We start from the raw sequence: 12,213 nt of genomic DNA, 5'->3' as shown, positions 1-12,213 counted from the left end.
AATTTATCCTACACCTCATTAATACTTAACCCTACCTAATATATCTTAGGCCCTCATCAATGTTTGACCTTTATAAATATTTGAACCCAACTAACAGAGAACTAATTCACGTTGACAACTTACGACGCCAACGACAATACTGAAACCCATTTACTCCTGTGTCCGCACCATTCACACCGCGAGCCTGTCGAGCAGGTTACAACTTCCAAATCTAAAAGTTCAAAACTTTTGTCCTCGACGTGTTTGATGTTATAAAAACATGGAAATCTCAATACATCGCAAACATAAAATACATTTTACTTTTCTGTTCTACGACCGCAGGTCTAAAAGTATAAAATACATTTAACAATGAACTCGTTTTATTTGGGTTAAAATTGGACCGTACTTTACAGCGTAAAATCTACCCCCCCCCCTTCCCCTCATTTTGTTTGTAGCGAGTGGCTAAAACGAATATAGGCTGTCAAAGTGTACCCATCCCTCCAGGCTTGCTAGAGTCAACTTTGTTAAGCTCTCTGGTCAAGAATAGCTCCCTAACACATGCAGCTAATGACGCAACACATCGCTCAGCCAATGTGTAGGGAGTGGGGCAAGTTTTACGGTGACTTTTGGGTTTTAGTCTGGTTAGTTTCTAAGCGTCTATTTTTATTTTTGAATTCAAATGATTCAAAGAGTTTTGTTGAAAAATAATAAATTCTGTGATGTGAGATGCCCCCCCCCCCTACCCTGTCCCCACGGGAAAAAAAATCCCTCTCCAAAAATGTTTAGGGTGAGATATATGGTTTTCATCGGTGACATGTCACGTGATCTAATGACACTGTCACGTTGATGCGCGGTGAGCCGGTGTGATGCGCGCGGATGTCACGGCGACCTACGACCACTGAAGAAGATTATAGCCTAGGCTTTATACCAAGCCATTTTTTTCCGACATCCTTAGCTCAAAATATTCACCAGTCCCGTCACCATATTAAGACGCATGTACATACTAGAACTGGACCGATTGGGTATTGGACACGCCCCTGTTAAACACGAACTAGAAAATATTACCGCTGGTCGATAAGCTTTTGCTGTCGAACTTAAACCTAACCCTAGACATTACCCAGAACTAACCATGAGTTAGTAGACGTCTATTTCTGCTTTAGACTCACCTGAAAATTGTCTCTCTATCGCAAAAGTTAGTAGCTGTAGTAGGTCTGTTAACTTCATAAGGATAAGTCTATAAATCTTCAAGGAAAAAAAATGTCGCTAATTCCTTTGACTAGTGTACCATGCATTGTTTTAAATGTTTTATTTCTATATTTTTCGTCTCTTACTTAACCGCTTTATTTTTTATTTCTTTTTTTATTATTGTTGATGTTAAGTTTCGTGGCTTTTAGTTTTAAAATATTGTTTGAACAATGTCTTCGTGGGTTTTGGAATATCTCTGTGTCGCCTTTCGACTGAGAGAAAAGATGCATTCTTCAAGGTCAAGGCTCAACTTAAGAATAACCACGTCATAAAATATTGACCATGGACCAACTGTGAGAAAATGAGTTGACTTGTCCAGCTTTAGACACTTTCGGCTACTGATGACTCAACAGTCAAGGGCAGATAACTCTCGCCAAATAGAACAGCAGACTTGGGGCGACCACTCTCGCGTAGACATGTTTGAACAATGAAAACTGCGCAGTAACTGTGGGCGTAGTTCGTTTATAACACTATACAGACGTGAACTGTAATGAATGCGGCATGACTTAAATTTGAGCAGAATTTGTTTTAATAACGATATTAATAAACGAATTTATTGTCATGTAGGTCCATGATTCTAATGGATGATTCGACGTTATTTTTACGCCCTTTTAGATCGGCGTATAATCAAAGTTTCTTCCAGGCATCTCATCGGGGAGCCCCCCCCCCCCCCCCCGAAGAAAGTCCACCGCCCCCCACCCCCGAACGAATTGGAATTTATATAGAAAATATATACTTTTAACAGTGACCGCCCCCCCCCCCCTCGAAAATTTTAGTCCGTCCCCCTCCCCGAAAATTTTCAAGTGATTCCCCCCCCCCCCCCGGAGAAAAAAGTCTGGAAGAAACACTGTGTATAAATAAATAAACATGAAAAATTTTGTGTCGTCTATTTTAATCGAAGTCATTTAGTGTTAGTGGCATACAAAAAAGATTTTCTAAAAATGCATATCCTTAAATGATGTAATTTAATCACATACATTTTCACCCATAAGGAAGATTGTTTTCTTTTTTATTCTAAAAAAACCGTTCTTAAATAAACTCCCTCATTTTTTATCTATTGCAAAAAACATCTTGAACTACCCGAAGATTTACATCTGCAGTGCAGAAAGATCTTGACATAAGCCCAAATTTACATCTAAAGATGATCTTGTTGTATTTCAGAAAGATCTTGACATAGTCCAGATCTATATCTAAAGATGATCTTGTTGTATTTCAGAAAGATCTTGACCAGACGGACAGAATGAGAGCCAGGGGTGAGCAGCTAATGATGGACGAGCACTACGCAGTGGATTCCATCCGGCCCAAATGTGTGGAGCTACAGCGCATGTGTGAGCAGTACAAGGAGCTGCTCAGGAAACGGCGCGAGATGCTGACCAAGTCACATGACTTGCAGGATAGACTGGACAGGGTGAGTCCATTGCTGTTGGAACATCACACATTAATCAGTTGATGTGAGAACATCACACTTCAGTCAATTGATTAGGGAGCATCACACATCAGTTGAATGATGTCAGAACATCACACACCAGTTTATTGATGTGAGAACATCACACATCAGTTTATTGATGTGAAAACATCACACATCAGTTTATTGATGTGAAAACATCACACATCAGTTTATTGATGTGAGAACATCGCAAATAAATTGATTGATGTGAGAAAATCATAAATCAGTTTATTTATTAACATCCTTGGTGCCTCATTGTGTTATGTTAAAAGTACAAAATGGGATTTGTAATTCAGTCCAACAAATCATGCGTAATGGTGTGTTGTATTGATCAAATGGTGTTCTAATGGTGTGTCCTTTATCCAGACTAAAAAGTAGTGCTCTAATGTTGTGAAGTAAGACGTTACAAATTACAATGTTGTGTTTCAATGGTGTGTGTCCTTTATCCAGGCTAACAAATGGTGTTCTCATGGTGTCATCTCATGTGTTCTAATGGTGTGTTTCAATGCTGTATGTCTCCAGGCCAACAAATGGTGTTCCAATGGTGTGGATCTTCTGGCCGGTCAAGCCGTAGACAAACTACAGACACAACAAGGGGCACAATCAGCCCTGCTGGAGATAGAAAAATTCTTGCGGACCTCCAGGGAACTGAAGCTCAACAACCCTAAGGAGTTCAGACAGCTGTTTGAGTCCATGATGACTAATGAGACAAGGGTAAGTAACTTATTAGACAAGGGTAGGTAACTCATTAGACAAGGGTAGGTAACTCATTAGACAAGGGTAGGTAACTCATTAGACAAGGGTAGGTAACTCATGACACAAGGGTAGGTAACTCATTAGACAAAAGTAAGTTACTTAGGAGAGAAGAAAAGGGTAGGTAACTCAGGAAACAAAGGTAGGTAACTCATGAGACAAGGGTAGGTAACTCATGAGACTCACATCACTTTACGGCAAGAATGATTTTCAGTTAAACTTTGTCAGCACGTCATAAATTAATGTCTAGATAAAAAAAAACCACAAGCAATAAACTATTGTGTACACATTTGAACAAGCAATAAACTAGTGTGTACACATCTATACCATTCAACCATCTGACAACTAAGAGCTCTCATATAAGTATACAACACTTTATCCACCAAAGCATGTTATCTTTAGCCTTTCTATAAATAAAAGTATCTTTTTTTCTGTATTAAAAAAGCAACTCTTACAATAGGTTATTAAAGTAGCAAACATTTATTCAGATTTCATTAACATTGGATAGGAAAAATGTATTTAAACAGAGCCTAATTATAGTATTAATTTTTTTTTCAATAATGTTATCTAAAATTAAACTATAATTACTCAAAAATAATTAAAGCATTTCTGACTATGTTTAAAATAATGTCCTCATGCTTAGTGATGATCCTTGAACAATCTGTAGTCAAAAATGTTTTAACTTTACTTATAGAAATTTGGAAAGGATTTATTACAAAACAATTAAATATAGGACCCACTCTCAATTCAGGCAACAGTTCAACAAATTCTCAAACGGATGGAGGACGTTCAGGGCATGTGTGAGAAGAGAAAAGACAGCCTGCGGCATTTTATTGACCCTCGACCCCGGCCAGTTCAGCAGGTCAACCCAGAGCCCCACCCCATGCCCGGCCACCCACAAAGAGAAACCAGAGAGAATCAAACCTTAAAGCCACCCACTGACCACGTGGACTCTAACAACATCGGCCACCAGAGAACGGCGTCAGACGGCAAGAAACCTGTGGTTTCTTTAGACAAAAGTGTCCGGGTACGTTTCTTTTTTCATCCAAGTGAGCAAGACAACAGATACAATATTCTGTTGTCATTATCAACCATAGCGGGTTTCTGTGAATATATTGTCTGGTTTTTAAGCTTATTTTAAGCAAAATGTATATTGTCCATTTTTAAGTAAATAAATTATATAATAAATCAGAAATAAAGAATTCCTTTATTCTGTATAAAATGAATTCTCTACAGATTCAATTATAATTTCTAAATTTGCTTATATTGAATTTATTATAAAATATGTTTAAATTTTAAAATACAATCATCCACATTTGAACATAAATTCAACTTTTTATTTTCGCAGTATCGACCAGACGCACCAACCTTACACCCCGCCACAAGGGGGGTAAGCAATGCTAGTGATTTCTCTTTCACAGCTGGTGGGATGGTAACAAGATCCGCTTCCAATGTTTCCTCATCATCAACCACAGACACACACATCAGCTCCCTCTCATCTGCTTCCATGTCCTCATTCCCAGACACAGAAGGCTTGCAGTCTAAAAGAACGTAAGTCTAATTCTTTGAATCAATTAGTAGTAAATGATGTGATAATATAAGCATTGTTTAGAAATGTATATTCAAGTTTGTTGTATAAATATCCTTTTAATTATTTTAATTTAAATGTAGTTTGTTTTTGTTATTTAAAAATGCATAAATTTGAATTGAGATTTATCATACATTTTAGAAAGGTAAGTTCTTGCTAGATTAAGATTTCTCTCCCTATCATATAAACACTACATTTAACTCTTACAGGCATGTCATGAATGAACTTATTGAAACAGAGGAAGCTTATGTGAATGAGCTCAATCAAATACTGCAGGTAAAATTCATTGGTCAAAATTAATTATTTTTATCTGTCATTTATGTCTAAGTCAAGTAGTTTTCTCTCTCATATATGCCTTATGTCAAGTTGTTTTCTTTCTCATATATGTCTTATGTCAATTTGTTTTCTCTCTCATATGTGTCTTATGTCAAGTTGTTTTCTCTCTCATATGTCTTATGTCAAGTTGTTTTCTCTCTCATATGTCTTATGTCAAGTTGTTTTCTCTCTCATATATGTCTTATGTCAAGTTGTTTTCTCTCTCATATGTCTTATGTCAAGTTGTTTTCTCTCTCATATATGTCTTATGTCAAGTTGTTTTCTCTCTCATATATGTCTTATGTCAAGTTGTTTTCTCTCTCATATGTCTTATGTCAAGTTGTTTTCTCTCTCATATATGTCTTATGTCAATTTGTTTTCTCTCTCATATGTCTTATGTCAAGTTGTTTTCTCTCTCATATATGTTTTATGTCAAGTTGTTTTCTCTCTCATATATGTCTTATGTCAAGTTGTTTTCTCTCTCATATGTCTTATGTCAAGTTGTTTTCTCTCTCATATATGTCTTATGTCAAGTTGTTTTCTCTCTCATATATGTCTTATGTCAAGTTGTTTTCTCTCTCATATGTCTTATGTCAAGTTGTTTTCTCTCTCATATATGTCTTATGTCAAGTTGTTTTCTCTCTCATATATGTCTTATGTCAAGTTGTTTTCTCTCTCATATGTCTTATGTCAAGTTGTTTTCTCTCTCATATATGTCTTATGTCAATTTGTTTTCTCTCTCATATGTCTTATGTCAAGTTGTTTTCTCTCTCATATATGTTTTATGTCAAGTTGTTTTCTCTCTCATATATGTCTTATGTCAAGTTGTTTTCTCTCTCATATGTCTTATGTCAAGTTGTTTTCTCTCTCATATATGTCTTATGTCAAGTTGTTTTCTCTCTCATATATGTCTTATGTCAAGTTGTTTTCTCTCTCATATGTCTTATGTCAAGTTGTTTTCTCTCTCATATATGTCTTATGTCAAGTTGTTTTCTCTCTCATATATGTCTTATGTCAATTTGTTTTCTCTCTCATATGTCTTATGTCAAGTTGTTTTCTCTCTTATATGTGTCTTATGTCAAGTTGTTTTCCTCTGACTAGGGATACTACAACAAGATGGAGGATAGGTCTCTCCAGATGATGATCCCTCCGGCTCTCCTGGGCCAAAGAAATATTTTATTTGGAAATCTCCAACAGATATACAACTTTCATAAAGAGTACGTGTTCATTAGCTTGAAATATGATAATTTAAACCCTTATTTTATTAATTAAAATATAGGTGTTTTAAAAAAGTATTTTTGTTGTTAATCATCACAAAACAAAAAGTTATTAATTTTAGTACTTTTTTTCCAGCACTTTTCTGCATGAGTTGAAAGCATGTCATGATTGTCCCTCACTTGTTGGGAAGTGTTTTGTGAATAGGGTTAGTACCAGCATTATTATATATTAAATGTTCATTTATTTTAAACACTGATTTACTGATGTTAAAAAAGTTGTTTTAGTTTAGTTAAAAATTGAAATAAAGTTATTTATTCTAGAATTTGTTTTTTTATTGTATTAAAGCAGATAAAAAACTATCCAGGCTTATGGAATCAAAACATTTTCTATTCATGGCAACTAATATTTTTTTCATTACTTTCTAATGTTTCAGAAAGAAGAGTTCCAAATGTATAGCATTTACTGCCAAAACAAACCAAAATCTGAAGCTCTTCGTGTAACTGTAGGTGACAGTAACCCATTCTTTAAAGTGAGTCAATTCTTAAAACTGCTGTCTTTATAATTGAACTGATTTTAATGCAGTCTTTAATAATCTAAGGGGTTACCTCAATTGTGTTTAGTTTCATTTTAGTTTTCTACTTAAGATCATACAGATAACATTTAAAATGACTCAGAGATGTACTGTACTATCTTATAAAAATCTCTGTAATATCTGTCTAGGAGTGTCAGAGACAACTAGGCCACAGACTACCACTGGGAGCTTATCTGCTCAAACCTATCCAGAGAATTACTAAATACCAACTGCTGCTGAAAGTAGGTCACCATTAAAACTTGGTTTTGTTTAATTAAATTAAATCCAAGTAAGCCTTTTATCATCTAATATAGTTATAAAAAATGTATTTACTGAACAGAAAAGAGCAATGGTACAAATTAATAAAATGAATGTTACTTCAATAAGAACTTTAATATCAAATCCTTGTTCTTTGTAGGAAATGCTTAGATTCAATGGTGAAAGTCCTGAATTAGTGTCTGCCTTAAAGGAAGCTTTAGATACAATGTTATCTGTGCTGGCCTATCTCAATGACAGCATGCATCAAGTGGCTATCATTGGTTATGGGGTAAGAGAACAAAATAATTTTAAAATGTGTGTTGTTAATAATTGATAGAAAACACAAACCATTACCAGACTAGCTTAAAGAAACAAATTTATAAATATTAATTAAATAACTCATAACACAACACAAGACAAACATACTAAGCAAATGTCTTTTTTTCTAGGAGAATATTTCAGATTTAGGCAGATTACTGATGCACGGGTCATTCAGAGTGTGGACTGAGCACAAACATGAGAGGATACGAGACATACGATTGAGGCCAATGCAACGCCATGTTTTCCTATACCAAAGAGCTCTACTTTTGTGCAAAAAGAAAGATGAGCACCATGGCAACAATGATCAGCCATCTTATACATTTAAAAATAAACTAAATGTAAGGATGCCTTTCTTTTCAGTTTTAATCTAATAATATAAACTAAGCATTTTTATCCTGTTATTGTTGTTTTATGTTCAAAACTTTTATTTAAATCCTAAAGCACAAATTATTATTGATATTAATGGAAGAATTCTAATAAACTGTTCTATTTCAAAAGTAATAAAGTGAGGTCATTATTTGATTAGAATGTACCTTCTTAAAGAGATAAGTTTTGAGATTTTTTTTTTACTGCTGCAGAATTTCAAAATTCATTTTGATTCTGCTGAGTAAATCAGTTAAACTTTGATAGTTTGTTTTTCTAATCTAGCTCTATTAATCTATTCTTTGGTATTCACTTTGATAGTTTGTTTTTCTAATCTAGTTCTATTAATCTATTCTTTGAACAGCTTTCACAAGTGGGTCTGACTGAAAAAATCAAGGGAGATAAGCGGAAGTTTGAACTTTGGTTACGTGGCAGGGAGGAAGTCTACATCATTCAGGTCTTTATTTCATTCTTTAAACAATCTGTTCATTATAGATGCAATTATAGGGAACTTTTTGTTGTTTTTTTTAAAGGAAGAAAAAGTTGAGTTATCTTAATAATCTATAGTTTTTTTTTTTTTAAATCTTGTATCCTATCTGCATTATTTTTATATTTTTAATTTTTTAAATTCATGTATGATTTTTTTATTTTTATAGGCTCCTGATTTGCAGACCAAAGATGTCTGGGTCAAGGAAATAAAAAAAGTTCTAATGACACAGTTTGACCACCTCAAAGGTATTTTGTACATCTGAACATTTCTATTTTACTGTCTGTACATCTGAACATTTCTATTTTACTGTCTGTACATCTGAACATTTCTATTTTACTGTCAGATTTGTTTTTTGTACATCTGAACATTTCTATTTTATTGTCTGTACATCTGAACATTTCTATTTTACTGACAGATTAGTTTTTTGTGCATCTGAACATTTCTATTTTACTGTCTGTACATCTGAACATTTCAATTTTACTGTCAGATTTGTTTTTTGTACACCTGAACATTTCTATTTTATTGTCTGTACATCTGAACATTTCTATTTTACTGTCTGTACATCTGAACATATCTATTTTACTGTCAGATTTGTTTTTTGTACATCTGAACATTTCTATTTTATTGTCTGTACATCTGAACATTTCTATTTTACTGTCAGATTTGTTTTTTGTACATCTGAACATTTCTATTTTATTGTCTGTACATCTGAACATTTCTATTTTACTGTCTGTACATCTAAAATTTCTATTTTATTGTAATATTTATTTTCCAACTAAAACAAGTGAGTCAGGATCATCATAATTAATACAGTAAATTTAGTTGTAAAATTATTTCTGTTTTTTTTGTTTGAGAACTACCCACCTAATTTTAAAATTGTCTCCCCCCCCCTTATGTACAGCAAACAGAAAAATGGGATCCCAGAATATACTGACTGACATCACACCTCAACTGTCCAGTGATTCTTCTGATTACAGGTAACACAAGGCGACACTAACTAATTTTGTCATTACTGTATGTAGACTTTCAAGAGACATTGTTTGCAATTTCAAAACACATGTATCAATGACACAAGAACTGAAACTGATTAAAATAAATTGATGAAGCTTTAGGCCTATATATGTGTCTCAATATGATTTAACATAGGTTAATAAATATTGACCTGTCTAATTTTTAATCACAGCATTTCAAGTATTACTTTTTAATGTGCTGAGCTTCCCATCATTTGTCAACACTTTTAAACCAATCATGTGCTCTATTAGAATTCAACTCAGCTCAGTATTCTATTTATAACAAAGTTTATTTATAGCAACATTTTTTTACTGCTATTTTCTACACCCCATGTTTACAGCTTAGACAACTGGAGGTCCTCAGACTCTGAGAAACATTCAACAGTGCCCATAGGTCTTGAGATGTGTTCCCCTGCCTCCCCTCCCTACCTCACAGACAGGCAGGAGGACGAGGAAGACTATGAGGAAGAGTTTGACCGCGGCTGGTCATCTAGTGAGTTCTCCAACACAGACGACGAGACAACGCCGCAGTACATTCCAAAAATTGAAGTGAGTTGTGTGAAATACTGTCAGAATTTCAAAGATACATTAGAAATATTGTGCTAAACAGTTTTAGCTGTATACTGAGCTACAATAATTCAAGTCCATGCTAAAACCTATTTTTATTGAAACTAATTTACAACTATACATACATTTTTTAATACATTTTTATTTTATCGTGTTATTTATTTAAATACTACACAATTACTAAAATACTGTCAGTGTGTAACATTTACTTTTATACTCTCTATGTATAAGACAGTTAATTTTAAGACAGTTAATTAAATACTCTCAGTGTATTACTGTTGATTTAATGTCAGTGTTTAAGGCAGGTACGCTAACTCTGTCCAGTCACAAAATGAGCCCAGATTTTTATGTTGCAGCCCTCGTACAAAGAACACTTTATTTCACTTGGGGAGTACTCAGTGATTGACCCCACAGAGCTAGGCCTACAGGAGGGGGATGAGGTGGAGGTGATGAGGACGGGGACCAATGGCTGGTGGTATGCTCGCCATTTAAGGACCAACCAAGAAGGTTGGGTGCCATCGACGTACCTTGAGCCTGTATCTAGAGGAAACACCTTGTATTCCAGTTCAGGTAAGCAATGCTAGTCTAGAAAGTTTTGAATTGTTTGATTATTTATTATAAAATATTTAAGCTGTCTTCATTTGTTTTTTAATTTTTCAATTCCAAAAAATTTTTTTTTTAAAAATAGTAACTGTATTTCTTATAGATGTTTTTTCTTTTTTTTTAAATGGATTTTTCTTTTGCATTTTAATGTACCCCCGATTTTTTTGTAGAAATTCTTTTTTTGATAAATATTTTGTAATTTAAATTGTTATTGGCCTATCTTGAAAACAATTTTTTTAAAATGCTCGTTATCTTTACCTAAGCTGATGAGGACATGTATGCAAAAATACTAATTAACCAACCATGTGTTGTTCTTCATTTAATACATAAATATATAAATTAAAATAAAACTTATAAAATAGTTTAGTGTATAAACCTTAAACCCAGCCTCAAACACCAACTCATGTTTCACAACTATAAATAAAACCAGCATGTTTCATTATATTTTTGTTGATGAAGCCACATTAATTATCTCCTCAACAAATCCCTCACCTGCTGCCTTATTCACCAATGCTGTCATAATATTGTCTCGATCCACCCTTATTTAGGTGTCAAAATTTAACCTTAAAAGTGTGAGTATAGCAAGAGCTTCAACTCAGCTAACCATTGCTTGTTTAGACAACTTTTGTGGCCTGGACTAAACATGTATAATATTTATGCCAGTTAAACAATTGTGTCAACTATTTATAGTCATTAAGTGTAAAAATTTCCACAATTTATTTAACGTGTGTCTTTTCACACAAAATATCTTCTCTCTAAAAGCCTTTATTTTTAAGCATTTACAATTTGTTATACGTGTTTAAAAAGTCCAGACCATATTTTCATTACTAACATTCTATTAAACTAACCCTAAGACTAGGTGCACTAATTACTTAATGATAATGTTGCAACCTGTTGAAATTAACTAACACTTACAGGGTAATCCATTTAAAAAAAAATTCCTCTGTGAAAACAGCTCATTTTTAAATTTATGAAAACTAATGTTTTTCACCACAAGAAAATTATTTACATCAACTTTTTAACTTCAGGAACTTGTAAAAAAAATATTTGAATAGTAACAAGACATTGGTTCTTATCTCCAATAGTGTTTTGATGCTTTATGCTAACCAGTAATGGCTTCTTCATTTAGTGAAAAACAACAATAACTGCAACTACAATATATATATATATATATATATATATATATATATATATATATATATATATATATATATATATATATATATATATATATATATATATATATATATATATATATATATATATATATATATATATATATATATATATATATATATATATATATATATATATATATATATATATATATATATATATATATATATATATATATATATATATATATATATATATATATATATATATATATATATATATATATATATATATATATATATATATATATATATATATATATATATATATATATATATATATATATATATATATATATATATATATATA

At 32.9% G+C, this 12,213-nt stretch overlaps 1 protein-coding gene across 7 annotated transcripts in view; it reads left to right on the top strand.

Moving 5' to 3' along the window:
• LOC131946727 (guanine nucleotide exchange factor DBS) overlaps positions 1-12,213 on the top strand; it is a 96,793-nt gene that overhangs the window by 80,380 nt on the left and 4,200 nt on the right. For 6 of the 7 annotated variants that reach the window (XM_059307653.1, XM_059307652.1, XM_059307647.1 and 3 more), the window contains 16 exons: positions 2,441-2,632; positions 3,194-3,385; positions 4,176-4,451; positions 4,773-4,975; positions 5,222-5,288; positions 6,429-6,544; positions 6,681-6,750; positions 6,979-7,074; positions 7,266-7,358; positions 7,535-7,663; positions 7,824-8,033; positions 8,423-8,515; positions 8,715-8,793; positions 9,450-9,525; positions 9,900-10,107; positions 10,482-10,695. In XM_059307653.1, coding sequence (XP_059163636.1) covers positions 2,441-2,632; positions 3,194-3,385; positions 4,176-4,451; positions 4,773-4,975; positions 5,222-5,288; positions 6,429-6,544; positions 6,681-6,750; positions 6,979-7,074; positions 7,266-7,358; positions 7,535-7,663; positions 7,824-8,033; positions 8,423-8,515; positions 8,715-8,793; positions 9,450-9,525; positions 9,900-10,107; positions 10,482-10,695 — 2,314 coding nt within the window. Of the gene's footprint in view, positions 1-2,440; positions 2,633-3,193; positions 3,386-4,175; positions 4,452-4,772; positions 4,976-5,221; positions 5,289-6,428; positions 6,545-6,680; positions 6,751-6,978; positions 7,075-7,265; positions 7,359-7,534; positions 7,664-7,823; positions 8,034-8,422; positions 8,516-8,714; positions 8,794-9,449; positions 9,526-9,899; positions 10,108-10,481; positions 10,696-11,276; positions 11,414-12,213 lie in introns of those variants that run through there. The other variant, XM_059307651.1, reaches the window with a different exon arrangement.

The sequence above is a fragment of the Physella acuta genome, unplaced genomic scaffold, assembly GCF_028476545.2.
Source record: "Physella acuta isolate Inbredline_101_S28 unplaced genomic scaffold, ASM2847654v3 ptg000569l, whole genome shotgun sequence".
In the NCBI taxonomy this organism is placed as follows: Eukaryota; Metazoa; Mollusca; class Gastropoda; family Physidae; genus Physella; species Physella acuta.
The sequence above is the reverse complement of the archived record's forward strand: the minus strand, read 5'-3'. Positions and strand labels throughout refer to the sequence as shown.